Here is a 27,223-nt window from a genome sequence, read left to right on the forward strand (position 1 = left end):
AAAAATAAAACGTGAAGAAAAGCAGAGACAATATATCAATAACGCTTGTCTGAGCTGACGACAGCTGCAGGTGGATTTCAGAATGATTCTAAAGGAGTTATGTCACCCTCTGGTGGTGGTGATCTGTGTTCAAAGCAGAGTGAGAGAATGCTTATAGTAGTCCATAGTGAATGACATCTTCAAAATAAGGGCTGAAGCAGACCCAGACCCTGGAGGAGATGAGGAACAAGACAGCAGCAGTGAGTTAGTGGACCCAGAAGAATCAAGTGAAGATGAAACCACTTCCCCTGGACCATCGACCGGTGCTGAAATACTGAGCCAATTATCTCAATCTGGAGCCCCACCGGTTGATCCGGGAGATTTGGGGCCTGCTGTCACCAAGGAGTTTAGAACTGAAATGGTGCAAAGAGGACCCTTCAAGGTTAGGGGGAATAACGTATTTCCGAAAACAATGTATAGGACTATGTCAAACAGCGAAAAAAATCTTGAGCTGAGAAAGGCAAGGTGTACAAGCATGACACCTTGAGAAACCTTCAAGAGCTGTGTATATCACCTGTGGAGCACAGACGCTGAAAAAGCATCAAGGGATGTGGTTGGATTCCATTGGCATCTTCAGAAATTGTTTAACTTATTTTCAGCAGCCACTCAAAATTGGACAAGAGTCGCATGTACCTCACTGTCAAATCATGGAGTGACACCAGGCTTCAGAGCGTGCTCTTGTGGAGGTTTGAAAGAGTGTATTGTATCTGATCCTGTTGCCAAAGTAGAGCCCAGGCCTTCAAGAAGTGATGGGATCCTATCATCTTGACCATTGTCAACCAGGTCAATATGCTTCTTCAATCAGCTTAAATGTAATTAGATGTCTAAATAAATTTCTATGTGTAAATGAAAACAAATTATTGCCTTGACAGAAAATAGTTTAATCAACATATTGTCAAGTCACAAACCCATTAATATCCTGTACAGATGAGCAACTGGGAATAACTCTAGGAAATCTCTAAATGTAAAGATGTTCAGCCAATCAGATTTCTGTGCTGTAGTGGATCCGTTTACTGAGAGGGTAAAACAGGTGTATGTGTGTTAAAAAGCTTGCAGCAATCTAAACACTGCACATTAACAGCTTACCTTCTCGTGGTCTCTTCACCTGCAGCCCTCTGCAGGGCAGCCTGAGACTGACCATGCTGAGGATTCTCTCCTTGCCCCTGGTGGAGGGAGGCCTGTCTAGGGAGGCAGTAGACTGGGGCGGGGTAGAAGATGCTGGCTGTGAGCCTCCATTCCAGATACTGGGCCCAGTGGGGGCTGGTGAGGAGTTCCAGCTGCGACTGCGGACTTTAGAAACCTACAGAGGACATTTGCAAAGTTGTTCTATATTAAAGATGACAATTAGTTAAAGCAGACCTGCTTATCAAAATAGAGTGTGATCTGACACCTGGGGAATGGGTTTGTCTGGACTGAAGTCATCTATCCTCTCCATGGTGTTGATGTCAAGGTTTCCCAAGGCCATCTGCAAGCCTTCGTCATCTCCTAGATTACTGGATTCAAAATCATCAAGGATAAAATATGACAAACTTGCAATTTTCTATTTCTAAATAAAATATAACCAACGGTGACACTAAATCATTTCCACTATTTAAGAAGGTGGCATCATCGTCTGCTGCGACCCGACAGGAGGATACAGTCCAGCGTAGCTGAGGGTGGCTGGGTCCATGTGCTCTGGGTACGGGTTGAGGGGTACAACCTTCCTCTTGACAGGATCGAACACCAGCTGGTAGAGGAAGGTGTTATTGGCTCTGATGAATCCCTCAATGTACTGTTCAGGGACGACAAGATTCATCTTGAGATACTGGCCCATCTTCCTGATCACCTGAAAGGGCAACAAGAGCTCACAATAAGCCATCTGCCAATGGACCACTGCTACCAGCTTTTACTAACAATACTTTTTATGCCATTACGGACTGACAAATACTGATTCACTCTCCAGTGTTTCCCCTATAACTGTACAGACTGTACAGGCTAACTGCCAGGCCAATGGGAACTCCCACCATGCCAGAACAAATCTTTTTTTATGCCAAAAATAACACCGAACATCCATAGTATTTCTCCTATATTCATTCGGTGCTGCATTGCTGTTCTGCAGCGACGCACCGCTGTGAGGCCATGAATGAGGCAACAGTCTTGTTAGTTCACGTCTGTAACAGCAGGACGGTCAAGTGTGTTATCTAAACTGCTAAGTCAGTTGAACAGGTGAAGCGCAGATCATTTTGTCAGTATGTAACTGTTTCAAACAGGCTAGGTAATGAACGATGCACTAACGTGCTGACGGATTTAGTGTTGTGTTTTTAGTAGGGTTGCACCGAATATTCGGCCACCGAAAATGGCCCAAAAGGGCATTTTCGGCCAAAATACTTTTATCAGCGAAACAATACGGCCGAAAATGTTGTGATGAAGCAAACAGAAACCGCGACCTGCACGTGTGTCAGTACCCGATCCACCTGCAAAGCGTCTCCTAGGCAACGAGGTTGAGACGGACCACGGAGTGAAAACAATGAAAAGTGCTCTTAGAGTCTGTCAGCACACGTTTCACTGAGATCTATTTGGATCCTCTGCACTTCATCGCGACTGTACTTGATCCGCGTTATAAAGACCATTACTTGGATGCAGAAATAAAGCAGGGCGCACGAGAAAGGATCCAGGCCGCGATGGATGCAGAGAACCCAAATTTTAATTAAACTTTAATATTAATTTATACAATTACAATGCCTTGATTTTAGTAAAGTTAGTACACAGTCATAGCCATAAATGCAATGGTACTAATAATTGGCTTAATTTCTTTCGGTGTTCATTTCGGTGCATCACTAGTTTTTAGATGAGCTGGACCAGAGAATATTGGGTTAAAACAGATAGGCCCTCGAGCAAAAGAGCGTTGTCATCGATACTGTTGTTGTCACTGATACTATTGACAGAAGTCATTGATACTGCGTTAGAGACTCCTCGGCTCCGATTGGTTGTTCTCCTTATGCCATTAGGAGCACCAGGAGAAGGCAGAGGAACATGAATTTTCTCACCGATGATCCGATTCATGTAGGACTGTCAGGATATAGTGACAGCTTAATGAAATATGACAAAAAAATCATTTTTTTAATGAAAGTATCCAACTGTAGCTTTAATGTAAGTAATTTGAATAAAGAAAACATTGAGTTGAATTGCTTACGCAGGCATGAAAACGGGTCAGGGGTGAAAAAGGTGAGAAGGATATTATCCCTCTAGGGGGTCGGGGGTATGCTCCCCCGGAAGAAAGTTTTAGATATTCCATATTTTAAAAGGGGTGATAGAATGATTATATAGGGTATTTCACACTGTTCCTTATGGTCTCCTAATGGGGTATGCAACATTGGTTGGGCTGAAAATGGCCTGGTTGATATTTTATTGGCCCTTATGCATCCCTGTGTTTTGGCCCTATTTGTAACAAGAGCTTTTCTTCCAAATATGGTATGCTCATGAATATTTAGATGAGCTGCGCGCTGACTGGTCGAGCGAATTGCTATACGCACACATTAGAGACGCACGCTTATTGGTTGAGCGAATCCCCAATACACATACATTAGAGACGTGACAGAATCTCATATTCCAGACACTGCAATGTTTCATTACCAAATTCACTTCTGAGACTTTTTTATGCGAGAAATCAACTATATAAAGCTCAAATATGGGCCGTTTTACAAAAATTGATGGCTAATTGAAAATTTGGTAAGACGTGTCGGACTTTAGGAGCTCCACACAGTCTGACGAGAAAGCGGCAGCCTGCTGAGCTCCATACCCAGCGCAAAGTCACCCTTTGTGGATAGTGCACTACCGGGGCTACGCGGCCAGCTGCCGGCATAACTATAATATATTTACGGTTTGAATTTCATCACGCCACTTATATAACATCATTCCCCAATGTCTTATAAAGCTAACCGTTGTGTCCGATTTGATTTTAAGGCATTTTTATGAACGCGAGGCGTCTTTGTAGGACAAGCAGCTGCTAGCTATATGTCCCATTCAATACCATGGGGAAATATCGCAGCTAGCTAGCTACACTTTCGGCATAACTATAGTATATTTACAGTTAGAATTTCGTCACGGCATGAATATTACAGGTTTCCCAAGGTCTTACAAAGCTTAGCTAACACTTGTCCGATTTCAGATTTCAATTGAATGCATTTTTGTGAATGTCAGAGGTCTCGTTAGGAGGAGGCTAGCTAGCTCTCATTGATGGACTCCAGCTCACCGGGGGCTCTATCAATGAGACTCGCGGACAAGAGGCGTTTATTTCCCCAATCAATTGTTTAAATAACTCAACACACATATCCATTATAAGATTAACTGGAACCTGCGGGCTGCGGTAAGAGATTGCGGGCGTAACAAGCTCGCTGAACGCGCTCTCAGTCACTCACCGGCCGGCCGGTAGCAGGGAGAGGGGAGGGAGAACAGCAGGCCCTGGAGCTCTGTCAGGGCAGCGGCGTGTGGTAGTTCCGGGCCACCGGCCAAGCTCAATCAAGCTCACAGCAGGCCGGGGTCTGTGACAGAGGACAGGCAGGGCAGCGATGTAGCAACCCAGGCAGCACCGGCTGCTGAACTCCGACACACAGTCGGACAAAATTTGCAATTAGCCATTGATTTTTGTAAAACGGCCCATATTTGAGCTTTACATGGTTGATTTCTCGCATAAAAAAGTTTCAGAAGTGAATTTGCTAATGGAATAGCAGAGATCTGTGTGACCTAGATTCAGAAGACTACCTGATCTCAGGTCAGTTGTGTAGCCTATGTAAATGTTGGGGCGTGACTGTTCTCTTAATACACCCATGGGCGTGACAAAGGTTCAGGTCCTGGGATGCTTACGTAAGCAACTAGCTTTGTTGAGATTCACCCGTTGTTTTGCCTTCAGGTTTAGTAAATTAACGCTCTACCGGCCCTTTAAATTTCTTTTAGTTTGATATGCTCTTTGACCCAGAACAGGAAGTCAGCCATTTTAGTTTTTAGTATGCAGCTGTATTTTTGCTGAATGGACTCACATCTTATCTACTGCAATCCTTCCTTTGTTTATGCCTTCGAAAGCATCGTCTGTAAGTATTAGTTTAACACAGACCATAGAACAATATCTTAACATTATTTTTGTGATGAATGTTTTACTAAGCTTTATTTTTGTAAATTAGTAAATCGTAAGCTAAACCACATGTACGTTAGCAAGTTATCAGCTTAACTGCATGCCATGTATACTGTATACTTAAATCACTATACAACTGATGCATAGTAGCTATGTGGAGTTTATACTACAGTGTATACTTTGATTGTGCATCTTGCTTATTGTACATTTTTGTTTATGTTCTACAGTTTCACTCCTATTCATACTGTATATGATGGTGACGCCAAATAAATCACCAGGAGCTTGGAAGCTATATCCTGACTCCCGTATTCATTTGAATGGAGTTTGGCTTACTGCTGAATTGTGTACACGCACACACACAAGGAGAGCAGCACAGTGAAAAGACGGATACGCAGCTGGCTAAACAATGCTACAGCAGTAGATCGCAGTGAGTAAACAAAACATAACTATCATGGATGACAAGCACTTCCAAGACCATAAGGAAACTCGGGGCTCACAAGATGGAGCATCAGTTCATAGTGCCCAGCGTTCTTGTTCATCACGATCATCAGTGGGTGTTGCAGCTGCACGAGCAAGAGCAAAGGCAGAGGCTGCACGAGCACGTGTTGAATTTGCAGAGAGGGAGATTGCTATTAAAGTTGACAAAGCTAGACTAGAGGCTAATTTGGAAGCTCTGCATCTTGAAAAGGAGGCTGCAGCTGCTATTGCCCAGGCAGAAATATTGGAGGCAGCAGCAGAACATGAGGGTGAGGATTTTCACAGCGGAAAAAGCTACCTAGCGTCAGGACAAGGCACACACGAACGCGTGTCTGATTATGTTAAGGACCAAGCTACATGTCTGAGCCAGCAATCTAAGTCAGCCTTAAACTTCCAACATGAGCAACAAGCAATGCACCCTGTTGGGCTTACCTCTCAATGTTCTCTGAATGCTTTGGAGGAAGATGATAACCAGCATTGTGAAGGTGATGCCTGCCCCTTACCACTTAACCCACAACAATGCTCAGAGAAACCTCAGACCTCACAAGTACTTCACAACCCTCAGTCATCTGTCCAGCTGCAAGGAAGAAATCCCCCTCCGGTGAAAAAAGAGACATTACAGACCGACAATATTTTGCATCAAAAGCCCAGGTTTAATGCCCCTCAGTATTCATATAGTTTACCTGTACGGCAGCCAGAGTCTTCAGTTATGTTGGACATGGCAAAGTATCTAGCACGCAAAGAGCTTGTCAGCACTGGCCTATCACATTTTGATGACCGCCCAGAAACCTATAGAGCTTGGAAGTCATCTTTTCTCAACACAATAAGGGATTTGGACCTTACTGCTGGGGAACAGTTGGACTTGCTGTCAAAATGGCTCGGTAAAGAGTCAGCAGAGTACGTCAGGTGTTTGAGGGCAGTTCATATAAGCAACCCACAAGCAGCTCTGAAAATGACTTGGGAAAGGCTTGATGAGTGTTACGCCTCTCGAGGTCATAGAAAGTGCTCTTTTAAGAAGCTTGACAACTTTCCTAAGATCACAAATAAGGACAACCACAAGTTAAGAGAACTAGGGGATCTTTTAATGGAGCTACTCTCAGCTAAGGAAGATGGCTATCTACCAGGCTTGGCATACTTGGACACCGCCCGCGGCATCAGCCCCATTGTGGAAAAGCTGCCATATGGCTTGCAGGAGAAATGGATTTCTCAGGGATCAAAGTATAAGGAGGAGTATCGTGTTTCTTACCCCCAGTTTTCTTTCTTCACTTATTTCATATGCCACCAGGCTAAAACAAGAAATGACCCGAGCTTTGCACTTCCAGGCAACAGCTCTCCTAGGAGTGAGAAACCTCCTTTAAAGCGCGTAAACTTCAGATCTCCAGTGTCGGTGCATAAAACTAATGTTTCCCACACTGCAGCTCAGAACAAAACAGCACCTGAAGATGATGTAGCTAAGTACTGTCCCATCCATAACAAGCCTCATCCACTCAGGAAATGCCGTGGCTTCAGATTGAAAACAATTGAGGAACGGAAAGCCTATTTGAAAGAGCAAGGGATCTGCTTTAAGTGCTGCTCATCATCTTCGCATCTCGCTCGCAACTGCAAAGCTGCATTGAATGTAACAGTGATCATCACCTTACAGCTCTACATCCTGGACCACCTCCATGGGCTCTCATTGCCTCAAACTCCCCATCAGAGGACAGCGGGGAGGAGGAAAAAGAGGATGCTTCGTCAACACCTGCTGTGAACTCTCTGTGCACTGAGGTTTGTGGCAGCGCCGTTACCGCAAAGTCATCCTCCAAGATTTGCCTCGTCAATGTCTATCCTAAAGGGCACAATGAGAAAGCTGTCAGGATGTATGCTATGCTTGATGACCAGAGCAACAGATCATTAGCCAGGTCAGAGTTTTTTGATCTGTTCGACATCCGCAGTCATACGCTTCCCTACACTTTGAAGACATGTGCCGGCATGAGAGAGTTCAGGCCGAAGAGCGTCTGGCTATCAGATTGAAGCGCTGAATGGTGGAGTTAGCCTTACGCTTCCGACACTAATTGAGTGCAATGACATACCAGACAACCGTGAGGAAATCCCAACACCTAAGGCTGCTCTCCATCAACCCCACCTTAAGAGCCTTGCTGCTGAGATCCCAGCTCTAGATAACGAAGCCCACATCCTTCTTCTGCTTGGGAGAGACATTCTTAGAGCTCACAAGGTGAGGAAGCAGATCAACGGTCCTGGCAACACACCATTTGCTCAGAAGCTAGACCTAGGGTGGGTCTTGGTGGGTGATGTATGCTTAGGCAATGTCCACAAGCCCACTGTTAGCACTTTTAAGACGAACATCCTAGAAGACGGAAGACCTACCTTGTTTAGACCGTGCATAAGTCATGTCCACCTTAAAGAAAAAGTCAATTCCAGCTCATTGTATGGTCTCTCTCATGACCGCTGGAATGGTAACATGGATGAAGACCCCCTTGGGCTCACTGTCTTCAAGAGAACAGTGGATGATGATAAGCGTGCACTCGCCATAGAGGATGAACACTTTTTAAAGATCATGGACGAACAGGTTTTCCAGGAGTCTTCCAGCTGGGTGGCACCTCTCCCCTTCAGGTATCCGAGACCACCTCTGCCAAACAATCGAGAACAAGCGGTGACCCGTCTCTCTTCTCTACGGCGCACACTAGAGCGAAAGCCAAAAATGAAGGAACAGTTTGTTGCTTTCATGCAGAAGGTGTTTGACAACAACCACGCAGAGCCAGCTCCTCCACTGATGAAGGGAAAGGAGTGCTGGTATTTACCAACTTTTGGAGTTTATCACCCCAGAAAACCAGACCAGATCAGAGTGGTTTTCGACTCCAGTGCGCAATACAATGGCATCTCTCTGAACAGCGTCCTGCTCACTGGACCAGACCTGAATAACAGCCTCATGGGTGTCCTGGTTCGCTTCAGGAAGGAGCGTGTGGCCGTGACTGCAGACATTCAACAGATGTTCTATTGTTTTGTTGTGAGAGACGATCATCGGGACTACTTACGCTTTCTCTGGTATCGTGATAATGACCCAAGCAAAGATGTGGTCGAGTATAGGATGAGGGTCCATGTGTTTGGCAACAGCCCATCGCCAGCCGTGGCCACCTACGGCCTCAGAAGAGCTGCTATGAAGGGAGAACAGCAACATGGATCAGACACCACACACTTTGTAGAACGTGAGTTCTATGTAGATGATGGACTCATTTCTGTGCCAACTGAGGAGCAAGCAATTACCCTGCTAAAGAGAACACAAGCCTCTCTCTCCGAGTCAAACTTGAGACTTCATAAGATAACATCAAACAGCGTAGATGACCTGAAAGCATTTCCAGTGGAAGACCATGCAAAGGACATCAAGGACTTTGACCTGGGTGGAGAAACCATTCCCACACAGCGCAGCCTTGGTTTGATCTGGGAAGATGCGGCTGACACATTCACTTTCCAGGCATCTGTCAGCGACAAGCCATTCACACGTCGTGGAGTTCTGTCCACAATAAACAGCCTTTTTGATCCTCTTGGGTTTGTCGCTCCTGTAACTATTCAAGGGAAGTTTCTACTCAGAGAACTGTCTATGGAAGTAAGTGACTGGGATGCTCCACTTCCACAAGAGAAATGTGGTGTGTGGGAGTCATGGAGAGACTCACTACAAGACCTGCAGCAGCTTCATATCCCTCGAGCTTACACAGTTAGCTCTCCCACAAACGGCAAGCGAAAGGAAATCTGCATCTTCTCAGACGCTTCAACCAAAGCCATCGGTGCCGTGGTATACCTCAAGACAATGGATGAGGATGGTCAGATCAACATCGGCTTCATTCTAGGAAAGGCAAGACTGGCACCACAAACGGAGCCCACAATACCCAGACTGGAGCTGTGTGCGGCTGTACTAGCAGTGGAAATGGCCGAGCTTGTGGTCCAGGAAATTGACTTCCAGCTTGATGCGGTCACTTTCTACTGTGACAGTAAGGTGGTACTTGGGTACATATATAATGAGTCAAAACGGTTCTATGTGTATGTCCACAACAGAGTTCAAAGAATTCGACAATCCACACAGCCAAAGCAGTGGCATTATGTGCCTACAGAACATAATCCTGCCGATCATGCTTCCAGGTCTGTTCAAGCGTCTCAGCTCTCCAATACCAACTGGCTCACAGGACCAGCATTCTTGTATGAACCACAGGAAACCTACAGTGAACAGCAAAATGTGTTTGAGCTCATTGATCCAGACTCAGATACAGAGATCCGACCACAACTGTCAAGCTGTGCCACTAGCACAAGGAACCAGCTACTCACACCAGAGAGATTTAACAGATTCTCTTCCTGGAACTCGTTGCAAAGAGCAGTTGCAACACTCATTCATGTAACTCATTCGTTCCAGTCCTCGACCAGAGTTCCTTCTCAGTGCAATGGTTGGCATCAATGTACAAAACGCCACACAGTCAGTGATCTGTCAAAGGCAATGAAGACAATAATCCTCTATGTGCAGAAGGCAACCTTCTCTGAAGAACTGGACACTCTCTCCAAGGGAGGAAGTATCAACAAGAAAAGCCCACTGGCCAAGCTAAACCCACTCATAGATGAGGACGGACTGCTTAGAGTTGGTGGCAGACTAAAGCTGGCAGATCTGAGTAGCAGAGAGAAGAACCCGATCATTTTGCCTGGTAAGCATCATGTCTCCACATTGCTCATACGTCACTATCATGAGCGAGTGGAACACCAGGGCCGTACTTTCACTGAGGGAGCCATTCGAGCAGCTGGAATATGGCTCATAGGTGGCAAGAGATGCATAAGTAGCATTCTTCATGGATGTGTCATTTGTCGAAAGCTACGTGGGAAAATGGAAAGGCAGAAGATGTCAGACCTACCAGAAGAGCGGCTAAGCACTTCACCACCTTTCACTTACACAGGTCTGGATGTCTTCGGTCCTTGGACTGTGGTTGCAAGGTGCACGAGAGGAGGTTTATCCAACAGTAAACGTTGGGCAGTGCTCTTCACTTGCCTCAGCACTCGCGCTGTTTACATAGAAGTCATCGAGTCCATGGATGCTTCATCCTTCATTAATTCACTCTGAAGGTTCTTTGCTATCCGTGGCCCCTCCAAACAGATTCACTCTGACTGTGGAACCAATTTCATTGGGGCCTGCAATGAACTAGAGTTCCACAAGGTGATGAAAGAGTCTAAGGTACAGAGGTATGTCAACAGTCAAGGTTGCACATGGGATTTCAATCCACCACACTCTTCTCATATGGGGGGTGTATGGGAGCGCATGATTGGAGTGGCACGGAGAATCTTGGATTCTATGCTGATGCGCACGGATTATTCCAGCTTGTCTCATAAGGTCCTGTGCACCCTGATGGCGGAAGTGACGGCCATTATCAACTCCAGGCCTCTAGTTCCAGTCTCTACAGATGCAGACTGTCCTCTGATCCTTACCCCGACAATGCTCCTTACTCAGAAGCAGAGCATGCCACCTCCACCTGGGAAATTCACAGAGAAGGATCTCTATAAACAGCAGTGGCGTCAGGTGCAGAGCTTAGCCAACCAGTTTTGGAGTCGCTGGAAGCGAGAATATCTGCATACTCTGCAAGTTCGTCACAAATGGCAAGATTCATGTCCTAACATCGAAGAGGGTGACGTTGTGCTGTTGAGAGACAGCAAAGCAGCTCGAAATGACTGGCCAATGGCACTCGTAACGAGCACCTTTCCGGGCGTTGATGGTAGAGTTCGCAAAGTAGAGCTCAAGGTGTCCAAGGAAGGATCAAGCAAGAAGTTCTTCAGACCTGTATCTGAGATCATTCTTCTTCTGAAAAAATAGGGCTGAGGCCTGATAAGTTGTTTAGTTATCTATATGTGGCATACTTACAGATGCCAGGCGGGGAGTGTTCTGCCTTCAGGTTTAGTAAATTAACGCTCTACCGGCCCTTTAAGTTTCTTTTAGTTTGATATGCTCTTTGACCCAGAACAGGAAGTCAGCCATTTTAGTTTTTAGTATGCAGCTGTATTTTTGCTGAATGGACTCACATCTTATCTGCTGCAATCCTTCCTTTGTTTATGCCTTCGAAAGCATCGTCTGTAAGTATTAGTTTAACACAGACCATAGAACAATATCTTAACATTATTTTTGTGATTAATGTTTTACTAAGCTTTATTTTTGTAAATTAGTAAATCGTAAGCTAAACCACATGTACGTTAGCAAGTTATCAGCTTAACTGCATGCCATGTATACTGTATACTTAAATCACTATACAACTGATGCAGAGTACCTATGTGGAGTTTATACTACAGTGTATACTTTGATTGTGCATCTTGCTTATTGTACATTTTTGTTTATGTTCTACAGTTTCACTCCTATTCATACTGTATATGACGGTGACGCCAAATAAATCACCAGGAGCTTGGAAGCTATATCCTGACTCCCGTATTCATTTGAATGGAGTTTGGCTTACTGCTGAATTGTGTACACGCACACACGTTATTCAACTATGACAGGGTAAAATCGGTTTTGCATTCTATCACCCCTTTAAAGCACCAATCTGATGCATTTTGAGATGAATTTTTTGCCAACCAACAGTGTAATATTTCAATATGCACTCATTAAAGTTAATTTGACTGGCAAAACAATAATAAAAGTCAGAATTTTTAAAGACTAAAACGTTTTGGATCAATTTTTACTTCTTCCAACCATATGTTAAATAAAGAGTCAATGTGGATTTACATATTGCAATAACATCATAATCCTACAATGAATCATTGTGAAAACAAAAATGTACTACTTTGGCCAGGTCATCATCAAAAAAGCGAATTAGTACATTGAAGATATTGTCCATGTTGATATTAGCTGCTTTATTTACATTTATTAAAAACGTCGCACTGTTTATCTTTTCATATAGCTAGACGTCTAAACTCTGGGACAAGGCCATTATGTTTAAATACCTGCCATGCTGATTCCAAACAGACAGCTTTGTCAAGGCAGTTTGGGCTTCAGATAGCTTTTACACACTGGCCATCGTTAATGACAAATCATGTTCCGCTATGAACGTACACACGTATAGTTTGTATCACGGTCGGTCAGTAAAGGCGCAGTCGCAGTCTTAACGGTAGCGGTTGTTGCCGGTAACGTACTCGTGTGACAGAGTGCACGGACCAAAGCTTTGTGACTAGCATCTAATGACTAGCAAGCACTGTCTTACCGCTGCTGCCGTCTAAAACATGCGCTGCAGAAGCAAGCACGCGGCTCCCTCAAATTGAGACACCAAGTGCTAAACTGCTTACCGTCTCCACCCTTTTCTTCTTGTCCTCTATTCATGCCCAGCGCCATTTGTTTTGACTCCTTTCTTAACTAAAGCTGGCTGTATCTACTTCTATGGTATCTACATGCTCCAAGTTTGATAAACTTTGCCTCCATTTTTTTTTAGTCGCGTTAACATTTCGGCAAAGACCCGCCCTACTTTGCATCTGATTGGCTAGAACTCGTTTCATTGGTCGGTGGAACTCGTCTCATTGGTTGGTGGACGTTCGATGATTGGTTAAATCCATAGGCAGTATGGTTAAATCCAGCGCATCAAAACAAATCCCATGTGGACTTTTTAATTTATTTATTTTTCTAAAACAGTCATACACCAGAAATACTTACCACCACCACCACCACCCCCCCCTAAACATTTTCTCATGAATCAACACGATTCACGTAGGTCACCTATTTTGGTTTCAAAACGGCAAATTTCGCCAAAAGGGGAGTGATTTTTAGACTCGTGAGACCATCCTGATCTCACAAGCTCCAGTTTTCCACTCGCAGATCAGTCTGGCATCTTGAGATAGAGAAAATTTGGAGCCGTTCGCCCAACGATCGGGCCAATCAGCATTGGTTTTGAGGCGGTGATAGACAGATGGTTTATCCAATCAGCTAACCAGTATTTTCAGCCAGCGGTAGCCCTAATTCGGTTAGCTGCTCGCTTATGCTTTTTTCTCTTGGATCCTTCTTTTGGAATATGGACCGGGAACCTGAAAGGGTGCCTTTTATTCACAAATTCTCGTTACACAAACAGCAAATATCCTTTACCGACATGTTGCTTGCTTGCTGAGCTAACAAGCTATGCTTTGCCTATAGCAGCAGGGGCTTGTGGTTGTATTTTCATACGCTTCGTTGATCTGATTGGTTGATTTGGCCCGTCTATTACCAACATAGGTGATAGACAGATGGTTTATCCAATCAGCTAACCAGTATTTTCTCCCCTTCCCAAAAGATCTCCAATGGAAAGTTCCCAGATGGATATGCAGAGCAAGTGCGAAGCAATCCATCTGGCGGAGTCAGGTTAAGTGATTTTCATGTCTGTTATGAATTCAACTTTATGTTATATAGTCTCACTTTAAATCTGTTGGCCCCTCTAGGAATGGTGATAGTATTTTTCAATGAGCTGATTTCTGAGATGCTGGAGTTTTTCACCCAGATTTTAGTCAGATGACTTAAACATACTTTCCTCAGAAGCAGTTTTGGTGTGCAGCCAGAGCTTAAAAGTGAGGTACCTTTGGAATCACAACTATAAATTGTAGTCACCTTACTAAATGCATAATCCAACTTCACTACGTCACCATCTGGACTCACCTTCAGGATATCAGGGTCTTTGGCCAGTCGCAGCAGTTTGCAGGCCTTGCCTAGGCCAATGCCATGTAGGGAGGCCAGATAGTCGCATCCAGAGAGGATGCACATGTGGCGAAACTTCTCCTCTGTGAAAACGTTGCCCAGAGAGCGACAGCGGCCCATGTTGCTTTGGTCAATCTCTAGGCCATTGCCCTGCTTGTCCATTTTGAGGATCACCTGCATGATTGTGAAAGATGATTGATTTAAAAGTTGGTGGCAATGTATGAGCAGTGGAAGTACATGAGGCCATTTATAAAAGGCTAATTTAGATTTTTGTCAAACATATGGTTTGCTGCAAATAGAGATGGCCCGATACCATTTTTTGCTTCCCGATACCGATTCTGATACCTGAACTTGCATATCGGCCGATACAGAGTACTGATCCGATACCAGTTTGTCATATATTTTATTATGTTTTAACAACTGTATATTACTATCCCTGTATGTATGTGATATGGTTTCTATCTCTGTTGTCGGTCTGGCTCAGGTTAAACTCTTTGTGAAACATGAACAAACACAAACAATGAATGCCACAGAACTTTCTTTTATTCTCCAGTTTGACAAAAATAACAAATAAACTACTTCAACGTAAATTTGTGTGCATAAAGTCCAGTACTTTCCGATACCGATGCCAGCGTTTTAGGCAGTATCGGAGGTGATACCGATACTGGTATTGGTATCGGAACATCTCTAGCTGCAAACAAGATTAACACTGAAGGGTTAGATGTTTTTTTGTGCACTGACTAACCCTTGTTACCGGTTCTAACTGTAGCACACAAAGTATTAGGCTCTAGTACAGTGGTTCTCAACCTTTTTTGTGCCAGCGCCCCCCTATCCATTATCCAGGTCCCTAACGCCCCCCATCAAATATTATGTAGGCTAATTGCCCCAAATATTAATGATTACGCCCTAATATAGGCCTATTATTATTGTTACTATGGTTACAAAAAATATTCAAAAAAACAAATCATTCAATGACAAACATGTATTAGTTTACCAGGTATCAAAAAAGCCATGTGAATAGGAAGTATATATATTTACAGGTTTAAAAAAAAAAAAAAATGCAACCATTTGACATTCAAATTAAATAACAGCAGCCAATCAGAACGACTAGATATGTAACATTAAAACTAGAATTAGGTATTATCAAAAGGCCTGCTGCATGGTGTGAACCTCAGCAACTTTATAAGATGACTATAATTTTAATGTCCTTTTGTTTGTGAAGTGACCTTGGGTATCATGAAATGCGCTTTAAATAAAATGTATTATTATGCTTATTATTATTATTATTATTATTACTACAAACACTAACAGTAGCCAAGTATTTTGGTGATGACAAACCACTTGAAAAACGACACCTACTGCCGAATGGAAATAAGTTTACAACCTTTGAAAGTTAGTGAGAGTCTAGGTTAGAAGAGTCTAGGTTTGCCATCGCCTGTCTTGCGAGTAAATAGCAGAAAAGAAATGTTTGCCGCAACCCCACATCGCGCTGTGTTTTGAGGAGGTGTGAGAGTCCCGTACAGTAAACAGTGACATCACTGCCTCTATCGCTTCCATAAGTAAGTTTTAAGACACCAAACACAAGCCCTGAATTGCCCGGGAGTATATGGAACAGCTAAATGTTTGCCAAACAACAAAGCACAGTCGATGTCTCTCGCTCGTCTCTTTTCTTTCTCTCTTTCTCCGTGAAATGAAGCTGCATTCAGGTACAGTAGGAAACGTGTTCTATAAACCATCTGACGAAAAACTGTTACTATGAAATATAAAGTCTACTTGTGCTACATTGGGGTTAAAGAATACAACAGGACGCCGTGCGGCGATTGCTCTTTTTTTTATTATCTGAACGCAGCTTCACGTAGTAGCTACAGAGCTCATTTAAAATGATGCTCTTACGTCCCGTTTCCATGAAGGCAGCACGGAGCTGCGCCAAACAAAGCTGACAGAAGCACTGAAAAGTTAGGATACCCGTATCGTCCAGTCGCCGTGCTGTAAACTGGCAGCTTTTAATGTTGCAGACCACGGATTTTTTTGTAGTTTAAGTGTAAACATGTATTGTTATTGTGAATCTTTGGTTTAAACTAGCTTTCAAACAAACGCCCCCCAAGGGCACCTCAACGCCCCCCTTTCCAAAATGTTGCTTCCAACACTCCCCATCATCTTCTGAACGCCCCCTGGGGGGCGGTACCGCCCCCGTTGAGAAACACTGCTCTAGTACCTTTCTTCCGCCCACGCAAAATTGGATCTGGTTTGAATGACAACAGCCAATGACATTACCCTTCTCCATTTGACCATCAGGGCCCTGATCTTCAAATGTAGCTCAACTAATCCAGGCTAACAAACTGATATAAAAGCTAAACTAATCCTGTTTATTGTCATCCATCTAATTTGGTTCTTTGATATCTAATGTAGGTAACAGTGCTCTCTTATTTTAAAATACAGGCAAAATATGTGGAGTTCATTCATATGATTGCCTGAGTGCACTTTCATCCCTGTTAAAGAGTTCCATATTACCAGTGAATGTGGTCAGACTAGGGGTAGTGTTGTTGGTTCATGATTGGTGAGGTTGGCCCAATGGACTAGCAAGACACTTTTAAGTGATAGTCATAAGCCTGTTATGAAAATGGAACCTTACTTACAGTGTCTCTCTTAAAAGCAGCAAAAAATTGCATAAACAATTTTCAGCAAAGTGAGTTCTGCAGTTAAGCATTAAATACATTGTAGTGTTCAAATGAAAAATTCATATTTGAATGCCAAATCAAATTCATGAAATCATGTTCTGGCTCCATTGGTATTTAACAGTCAGAACTTTATAGTAGAGTTTGTCTTTTTTGGTCACCAACAAAATTTGGTTTGGGTCTTTTTTTGTTTAGAAACTTTAATTAATCTTTCATTTTTGTTTCATCTTGCATAGGTCGTTTTTCATTATGAATATTTGATGTGATAATTACAGATCATCAAGCGTTTACAATAACCTGCATGTTCTCATCTAAAAATCATCATTATGTCAACACTCTTTCATTAAGAATCTAAGAAAACTACTTCTAAACTTTTATTTGTTTTTTTTTTAAATGGAGTTTATGTACGTGGTTCAAAGTAAAACATCTGGGTCATGGTCCAGCTGACTGTCAATAAGCCCGCACTTTGCATGTTTGGATTTGATTTGATTGTTCCAGATTGATTTCACATTTCAAGATTAAAAAAAACAAACAAATCCAGACTCATGTTGAATCGCCAACACTCTGATCTGGATAACCCTTATCCACGTGCAGCTGGGAATGAACCCCCCTGGTTTAAACCTCAATACCTTTTTGCAGCCGAATGCCAGCAGGTCAGAGTCTTCTGTGATGACAGCCTGGGCCAAACCAGATTTAGTGAGGTAAGCTAACTGAGCATCAGCTTCATATGGAGCCACAACACAGTCTACTCCTCTCACCCTTGCAGCCTGATTTAAAAAAAAAGACAACACAAAAATATTTCACTTCATCAACATGCAACACTGCTGGATGTTACTACAAAGAATGAAATAAAGTAACACAGAAAAAAATGAAAGCAAAGCATGTACCTGTGGGGTTCAAATCAAATATTTTGATAGCCCTTTTAATGTTGCAAAGGTTGACATGCAACTTGGAAGAGAAACTGTAGAGGGTTTTCTTGGGTGAACAAGTAGTTCTTCTGCAAATGTATTGTGAGACTTGTGTTTTAAATAATTACTGGATGGAAAATAGTATCCGATTTTCATTCCGGTAACTACTTAAGGTCCATAAGGTGAAGGTCCTGCCCAGTTCTCTATTGAGCTACATTCAAACTTGTCCATTTCCTTGCTTTGCCTCCCCTTGCCCTTAAATTTAGATGTTCATGCCATGAAGGCAGTGACATTCAGAACAATAAATTCAATGAAGGCATAATTGGGGTGACCTCTAGCTCACCCAGTAAGAGTGTGCGCCCCATATAGGCTGAGGCCTTTGCAGCGGCCCGGGTTCGAATCAGACCTGCGGCACTTTGCTGCGTGTCATCACCCATCTCCCCCCCCCAAAAAAACAAAATCTTTAAAAGAAATGCCATCGCACTGCCCTCTTTCCATCACCCTTCTTTATTTCCATCACAGTTAGTTTTGTGGGCATTTTAAGACAAGGCTCAGTTCGTTAAGTTAAAAGTCCCCTGTGCTGTTGCTCAGTTTTCAATAATGCAGCTAAAAAAAGCTTCAGCTGTCCTATGAAATAAAGCCCAAAAAGCCAAACAAATTATCATAAAAAAAAAATAAAGTGAGTACACTGTACCTTAATAAGGTTATGAGCCATGGCTGGGGTGATGTTAACACAGCGTGTAAAACAGTCTCTGGCTTCAGACAGTTTGCCTTCACGTAGTAGCTGTCTTCCTTTCTGAAGATTGACTTCTCTGCGCCTGAAAGGTACATGAATGAAACAGAATCTATAATTGAAAACTTTGCACTGGGAGAATTTCTGTTGGCAGTTAGAACAAAATCTAAGTCAGATTTGAGACCTAGAACTAGAGAAAGATGATTTGTCCTAAAACTGAAGGCTATGTTTCTGGACACTGATATACATCTACAAAAGACAACTGCCTGGAGGTAATGATTGTGTGACACCACTAAGCAAAGAGACAGTGACAGATAGACCTTGTTAAGGATAACAATATGATGTTGGACCTCTTGGTGTTAAGGTATTTGTTTGTGGAGGGGTTGTTTGGTCTCACCTGTTGACAGGTCTGTACATTCCTCTTTGTACCTTCACACTAACAATGTTGCTTTGTTACGGTTTTTGCAATGCAGTCCTTTAAATAAACCAAGCTTTGTCTGAGCATGTTTGTGGCCAGGTATGAAAACACTGGGTTGTTGTGTTTGGCACAGGCCTTGAGTTCTTCTCATAACTCGGGGTGATAATGTAGTTCCATTTTCTGTTATGGTCGCACATCTTTCTTCTTTTAGGATTATCTGTGGAGTTTGTTTGTTTGAGTGCATTTCCAATCCATTATATCTCCTTTCCCAACTTTGGTCTCAGTATTTGTTATTAGTTTTTAACCAGATTGGCATTTGATGCCAGTTTGTAGCCACTCATCCCCTCCTATATGAATGAGATAGTATTATCACAACGCAATATTGCTCCCCACACCGCGCCTGTGCACCATGCTGCCAACTAGCAGTGTTAGGATAGTTTTGTTGTATAGTACGTGACTAAACTAATGGGGCATTCAGACCAAAAGAAGCTATCCGGCAATTCGCCGCAGACTTGTGAAATATAAAGTTTACTTTATAATTATCGTTTATAGATTTAGAGGTTTCCGACCGCACCTGAAAGCAGCTTTATTTCCCAGGACAGAGAAAGAGAAGAGAGGAGCGAGACACAGCAAGTGCTTTGTTGTTGGAGGAAACATTCAGCTGTTACACAAACTCCCGGGCAGTTCAGCTCTTGTGTTTGGTGTTGTGACAGCGATAGAGGAACACGTCTGATCTCTGATTACATGATTGGCCACTGCAGCGTGACGTGGGGTAGCTTTCTCCAAAAGTTGAGTTGGTCTCAACTTAACACCCCTAAACACACTAGCTCCATTCAACATGAATGGAAAGACCTGCGTTTTGGCCAGACCGTCGGATGGCCAACGAGGATAGTCTGAACGCAGCCTAATGCTGTTGCTTTGTTTTTTGGCTGTAGAACCATGGAGCAGTTTCTCCTGGGTAGACACCATTAAGGTTAAGGTAAAACAACTTCTGCTATTTTCTAGAGAACTAAAACCATTCAGACAAAACAAAAACATCAACCATTTAATAATCAGTCCAGCGAGTTCATTAAACCTAGGGATTTGTTTGAGATGTACCAACTAATGAGATTTATTTATTTCATTTGCTGGTCTTAGAAGCCGGTTTCCAAGCAACGTTATCAGGGAAATGCACATGCACACAAGAGGTAGAAAACAGACCTGACAGACAGCTTATAACAGGAGTTGGTTTTTGTGCCTTAAACTGCATCAAAGATGCAGTAGGTAAGCCTTATAAAACTAACTTTCTGTCACATCTGAACTGAAACTGACCCCATGTTCCAGTAGAACTACATGAAGCAGGTCATTTAAAAAAAAAAAATTAAGAAAAAAAAAAATAGCTCCTCTAGCACCACCTACAGCCTGTAGTGAGATTTGCAAAAATCCACCACTCCCTGTTCAGATGCACCAATCAGGGCCGGGGGGCTGCTAGACTGCTATGTCGTGCAGGTATGTGTAGTGCATCCAAACCCTCATGCAAAAAATAAATAAATAAATAAGGGAAATACTCACTCTCTGCGGGCCTTTTCCACTTCTCGTTTTGAAGGCAGATTGCGTCCATCAAACACCAGTATTGGTTTGATGCTGAAGCTTAACAACATCTCCACAAATTTCATGCAGTACCACACATACCTAGGATTGGATCAATTAAAGTGAAAACATCAGTTCTGGACATTCAACCTTTATTACAAGATTACTGTTTGAGCAATTTATACAATAGAACAAAAGTAAAAGTAACTTTAAATAATTTCTATTTTGCTGTATTTGATTTGCTCAGCATAAGCAGATCCATAGTTTAATTGCAGTATGCTTAATTAAACATAAAACAATTGCCCTCAGCTGATTGGTTAAAAGGTGCCTGTGCTTGTTAAATAATGTAGTTGAAGTTGCAGCCTTGAGAGCAGACAAGCCTTTGACCTCCCAGTCTCATGCTTGTATAGTATGTTTAACATATTTTGTTACCAGTAAAAAGTTGAAACAAAGAACATGGGCTACGGTAGGGCTGCACAATTAATCAAATTTTAATCACGATCACGATTTTCGCTTCCCACGATCAAATTCACGTGATTGAGCAATATTTAAAATGCGTCATTCCGTTCATAGAACGCTCAGTTTTTTTTTTTCAAAGCTCCGTAAACCACTGTCTGATCACGTGCCTCCATGAGCCAATCAGAGTTGTTCCGTGCACCGCGCAGCTTAGTTTAGATGTAGACCGTCACAGAGGACAGAGTAACACGAGGAAAATTCCACAACAGATAGCAGTCGGTCATAAGCTTTTCTTTAACTTTCCTTTAACCGTCTATGGTCATAAGTCGTCACAAGGTTTACCAGTTTACCAGTAAACGCAACATTTCCCATCTGTGCCGTTTTTCAGACAACAGCAGTGACCAGTGCTAGTTTGAGTCTTTCAGCTCATAGCTTTAGCGGCAGACTGTTGGACGTCCCGCTGTTGGAATCCTCTCCAGTGAAATACAGTCACACTACACCATTCCGCTGTCAGCATTTTAGCCATGGTTAAAGGTCCCATGGCATGAAAATTTCACTTTGAGGTTTTTTAACATTATAATGCGTTCCCCCAGCCTGCCTATGGTCCCCCAGTGGCTAGAAATGGCGATAGGTGTAAACCGAGCACTGGGTATCCTGCTCTGCCTTTGAGAAAATGAAAGCTCAGATGGGCCAATCAGGAATCTTCTCCTTATGAGGTCATAAGGAGAAAGGTTACCTCCCCTTTCTCTGCTTTGCCCGCCCAGAGAATTTGGCCCGCCCATGAGAGAGAGGCATCATGGCTTTCAAACGAGCAAAGTTGAAGTTGGTCAAGGCCACACCCCCACCCTCCACCTTGCCCCCCCTCTCTCCTCCTCAATAGCTACAGACACAGAAATGGCAAACCCCATGGAAAGCTCATTGTGGGACTGGCTCTAGTGGCTGTAAGTCTGCACCAAGGCTGAATTTCGGTAAAGAGACTTCAGATACAGTATTAGGGGACCACTAAGGTCTATATAAAAGAGACTTCAGATACAGTATTAGGGGACCACTAAGGTCTATATAAAAGAGACTTCAGATACAGTATTAGGGGACCACTAAGGTCTATATAAAAGAGACTTCAGATACAGTATTAGGGGACCACTAAGGTCTATATAAAAGAGACTTCAGATACAGTATTAGGGGACCACTAAGGCCTATATAAAAGAGACTTCAGATACAGTATTAGGGGACCACTAAGGTCTATATAAAAGAGACTTCAGATACAGTATTAGGGGACCACTAAGGTCTATATAAAAGAGATTTCAGATTCAGTATTAGGGGACCACTAAGGTCTATATAAAAGAGACTTCAGATACAGTATTAGGGGACCACTAAGGTCTATATAAAAGAGACTTCAGATACAGTATTAGGGGGACCACTAAGGTCTATATAAAAGAGACTTCAGATACAGTATTAGAGGACCACTAAGGTCTATATAAAAAAGAGTTCAGATACAGTATTAGGGGACCACTAAGGTCTATATAAAAGAGACTTCAGTTACAGTATTAGGGGACCACTAAGGTCTATATAAAAGAGACTTCAGATACAGTATTAGGGGACCACTAAGGTCTATATAAAAGAGATTTCAGATACAGTATTAGGGGACCACTAAGGTCTATATAAAAGAGATTTCAGATACAGTATTAGGGGACCACTAAGGTCTATATAAAAAAGAACTTCAGATACAGTATTAGGGACCACTAAGGCCCTATATTAAAGAGACTTCAGATACAGTATTAGGTATACCACTAAGGCCTATATAAAAGAGACTTCAGATACAGTATTAGGTGACCACTAAGGTCTATATAAAAGAGACTTCAGATACAGTATTAGGTGACCACTAAGGTCTATATAAAAGAGACTTCAGATACAGTATTAGGGGACCACTAAGGTCTATATAAAAGAGATTTCAGATACAGTATTAGGGGACCACTAAGGTCTATATAAAAGAGACTTCAGATACAGTATTAGGGGACCACTAAGGCCTATATAAAAGCATCCAAAGAACACCATGTCATGGAACCTTTAATCCAGTTACTGCTGTAGCTAATGGTAGGCCAACGTTACCTGCTGTGTAACGTGCTATTAGTGTTTACTAGCGTGTCATGCAGCGATGTTTCTGTTGCCTCCAACGTCTGTTTTGGAGCATCAGAGTCGTACGCAGACATTTAAGTGGCACCGTAATCTGCGTTGCTATTTCGTCCGGTAGCTACTGAGTACCAGAGGTGGGTAGTAACGAGTTACATTTACTACATTACATTTACTTGAGTAAGTTTTTGAAAAAATTATACTTCTAGGAGTAGTTTTAAATCACTATACTTTTTACTTGAGTAGATTTGTGAAAAAGAAACTGTACTCTTACTCCGCTACATTAGGCTACAATGAGCTTGTTACTTTTCTTTTTACCCCTTTGGTATTCTATGCATTATTGTTTGCATTCCCCCCGCGTACGCCTCATTTTAATGTTTTATTTTGAGAGAGAGAGAGACTTCTGCCAAAGACTCTACCACGTACGTGACTGTGTTTCACCAATCAAACGTAGTTGTGCAGTCTGGTCAGCTGGCAACAAAAAATAGGCGACGCTGATGCATATACCCATCAGGGAATGTTTACGGCTCTCTCTCTCTCTCTGATCTTCTATAAGAACGGTGATGCCGTTATCAATCGAGTAGGCCTATTGATTGGTCAGTAGGCAGTGCTTTTACACCGGTTGATCTCTGATCAACAACATAACCTGCTCCCGACCAGCATGAGTTACCACGGCGATTGAACCCGGTATCAAGTGATCGACCTTCGTGATAAAGAAAACCCTGGGTTGAACCTGAAGTTGGCTCGTTAACCCCAAATCTTGCTTCATAGTCCAGGACTCTGGCCTCATAATGAAAGCATGGTTACCTTAGTAAAAGTGCCAAACAGCAGCTCCATTACCTTGTTCTAGTTCTGCCTGAAGAGCCTGGTAAAAAAAGTAGGTTTGGAAATCTGTGTTACTTGTGCTTATTTATTTTTATGTATTATTATTTTATGGATTTTATTTTTTAAGTACTTGAATTTACCTGGATTATTTTAATTTAAGCTATTTTGTAATTAATTAATTTGTATTTATTTTATTGATTGGATGAACTATAATTTGCCTAAAGATGATTATTTTGTATTTTTGTCTGTCTGATTGAATGCTTATGTTAAAAAATAAATCAGACGTTACTCAACAGTTACTCATTACTTGAGTAGTTTTTTCACCGAGTACTTTTTTACTCTTACTCAAGTAATTATTTGGATGACTACTTTTTACTTGAGTCATATTATTCTGAAGTAACAGTACTTTTACTTGAGTACAATTTTTGGCTACTCTACCCACCTCTGCTGAGTACCGATGCCAATAGCCGATAGTTTAAGTAGGCATTTTAAAAAACAGACAGAGCCCCACTAACAACTAGGCTACAACAGAAATATTAAAATACCTTTGAACACATTTACTGTTTTCTTTCAGCTAGAATAATAAAAATGCTTACTGATCAGTTGGTTCTCCTTTAGCGAGCTTCTCAGCACATGAAAATGCTCCTTTATGCAGCCAACAGTACGTGTCCACAGCCACGGTCTGGCCTTTGTATTTTTTCACGTGGATAGGCTCTGCAGCATCTTTGATGAACTGCAGCAGTCCAGAAATTCCCATTTTCAGCTGTTGATTTAAGCCACGCTGATTCGGAAACAGTAAAAGAATCAGGAAAATACTGATGAAAACAAATGCTCACACTTTCGGCGAGGAAAGGTCAAACCACAACACAAAACAGAGGCGTCCAGCTGCTTCACTTTCACACATGCTAAGAATGTTGAAATTTTATATTTGTCCCTTTTTATGCTTGCAATCTAGGCCCTCGCATGACTGAGCCTTTGTTATGCAGCTCCTCCGCTGTGGGGCTCTCTGCCAGGTAATCTCTGGCCAACAAAGGCTTTCCGTTTTTTGTTTTTTTAAGATTTCTTTTTGGGGCTTTTCACTTTATTTTGAAGTAGATAGATATGAAAGGTGGAGAGAGAGATGGGAATGACACGCAGCAAAGGGCAACAGGTCAGATTTGAACCCTGCGCCACTGCAGGAATCAGCCAACATGGGGCAAACGCTCTCACTGGGTGAGCTAGAGGTCGCCTCAAAGGCTTTCTTTTTTAGTGCAATTATTAGTGGAGAGGTGACAGGTGATGTTCTCATCTGAACAGATTTCTGTCATTTAAGGCTGGACGATAAATCAATGTGATAATTTATTGTCTTTCAATGAAATCATATCGTGATGAAATCATATATAGAGATATTGTGTAACAATTAGGCCCTACATTGTCTAAACTGATAATAAGCACATACTAACTACATTTTCTCAGATGATCTGTTGTGAAACATTTTGCTGGAATGTCATTTGAAGAATTGCAGATTTGTTTTAACGTCACACTATTTTTGTGAATGCATGTAAACATAGTCAATATATAGCTGGTAAAAAGTATTTATTTTTCTCTATAATTTCACTTGAAACTGTCTACCATGTGGCTATCTCATATAAACTGTTCAATGAATTGCCCTAAAATATGCTATATCATGATATAGATTGTTATCAATCTATATATCGGGATAGAAGATTTTGGCCATATCGCCCAGTCCTGCTGTCATTCAAACAACTTGTGCTTGCCCTGAAGAAGGCTGTAATTGCTCAAATGGGACATGTTTTAAAGATTTAGCCAAGAAGATATTAAAGGCTTTTTTTAAACTTTACACTCTTGATGGCATCAGTTCCTTCAGCCTTTTTAACTCTGAACTGTAGTTCAGAGTTTATAAACTTTTACAGCCAACTTAATAAAATGTTGAGTTTCATTTAGGCTAGAGTCTATAAAAACAGATAATGGGTAGGTGAAAACAAGGAAATACATTATGGAATAACATGCAACTATATACAATATATCAATATCTTCTGGTGCTGCTATTTTAGTTAAGCAATGCTTGTAAACACAATAAGGCTACATTTAAAAAAGCGCCATACATTTCTGTATCTATTGCTCATTTGCATATGTGAATCTATCTGTTTCATTATGTCACTCAAAATGTCTCATGTGAACCAGTAGCTGAGTTGAAGCTGGTGATAGAAGTTCTTGTGCACACTCTTCCTCTGGACATGTCCGCCCCTAGAGGTGCATACATATTGTATGACCAACACATGCCATGTCAAATATCAGGTTTTACAAAATAACTACTAAATCTTCGTTTCTGCTTAATGGTAGTGACTGCCTAAGGCTAATGTTGCTGTATCATTAAGAATGAAGCTCTCAAATTGAGATGGAATCATGTCATAACGTTACCATAACGTCACAGAGTTAAATATAGATTAGAAATCTCAGACACTTGCTAACGTTATACAGTTAACGTTACTTATCGTGGAACAGAAATAACGCTATTACGCTTAACATATTCCACCACTTAAGACTAGCCACGTTTTACTGTGGAATGTATACAACAATCCCTATTTTTAGGTTTGCCGCTAGTATAGTAACGTAACGTTAACGTAGTTGTCGCTTATTCGTGCGGTCTTCATCCACCAACACACAAGAGAGGGCTAAAGATAGCTAGCTAACGTTAACAACAAATACAGTTTCAAATTGAGATTTCAGGTAGCTAATGTTAACGTTAACTATAGCTAGCTAGACCTGCTTGGGTCAAATATGTGCGCCGAATATAGCACATAACCATAAAAAGTAAATATACCATCGAATTATACCTACGTATATTTGTCGAGTGTTAAACAGGTGACATCGTTTCTTTTGACTGCAGTGCACAAGTTAACGTTAACGTTATAGCTCTGACAAACAACGTTATAGCTAACGTTAATAATTAAAACGTATTTTGTTATCTGTTATCTTACGAAGTAACGTCAACTTAACTGAACAAAATGGACAGTTTCCATGCTTAACGTTACATTAACGCTAACTAACACACTGACCTGGACAACATGCAAAAACAATATAATGTCATAATTCAATTAATGTCGAGTTAAAACTTACTTTTTCCTGTTACTTTTATCCACTAGACTAGAAGCTGCAAGGGCTGGAGCGAATTTAGTTTTAGCGGCAAAATAAGGCATTCAGTACGAGCTGCTGCTATTGGCCAG

At 42.0% G+C, this 27,223-nt stretch overlaps 1 protein-coding gene across 2 annotated transcripts in view; it reads right to left on the reverse strand.

Moving 5' to 3' along the window:
- Positions 1 to 27,223, reverse strand: part of exo1 (exonuclease 1) — a 41,248-nt gene extending 14,025 nt beyond the window's left edge. The window contains exons 1-9 of one of the 2 annotated variants that reach the window (XM_039783798.1): positions 27,117 to 27,223; positions 24,593 to 24,777; positions 20,571 to 20,690; positions 18,563 to 18,686; positions 17,590 to 17,727; positions 14,247 to 14,459; positions 1,677 to 1,864; positions 1,430 to 1,532; positions 1,126 to 1,339 (exon numbers count right to left, since the gene is read on the reverse strand). In XM_039783798.1, the coding sequence (XP_039639732.1) occupies positions 1,126 to 1,339; positions 1,430 to 1,532; positions 1,677 to 1,864; positions 14,247 to 14,459; positions 17,590 to 17,727; positions 18,563 to 18,686; positions 20,571 to 20,690; positions 24,593 to 24,753 (1,261 nt within the window). In that variant the 5' untranslated portion in view covers positions 24,754 to 24,777; positions 27,117 to 27,223. Of the gene's footprint in view, positions 1 to 1,125; positions 1,340 to 1,429; positions 1,533 to 1,676; positions 1,865 to 14,246; positions 14,460 to 17,589; positions 17,728 to 18,562; positions 18,687 to 20,570; positions 20,691 to 24,592; positions 24,778 to 26,837; positions 27,040 to 27,116 lie in introns of those variants that run through there. The other variant, XM_039783800.1, reaches the window with a different exon arrangement.

The sequence above is a fragment of the Perca fluviatilis genome, chromosome 19, assembly GCF_010015445.1.
Source record: "Perca fluviatilis chromosome 19, GENO_Pfluv_1.0, whole genome shotgun sequence".
In the NCBI taxonomy this organism is placed as follows: Eukaryota; Metazoa; Chordata; class Actinopteri; order Perciformes; family Percidae; genus Perca; species Perca fluviatilis.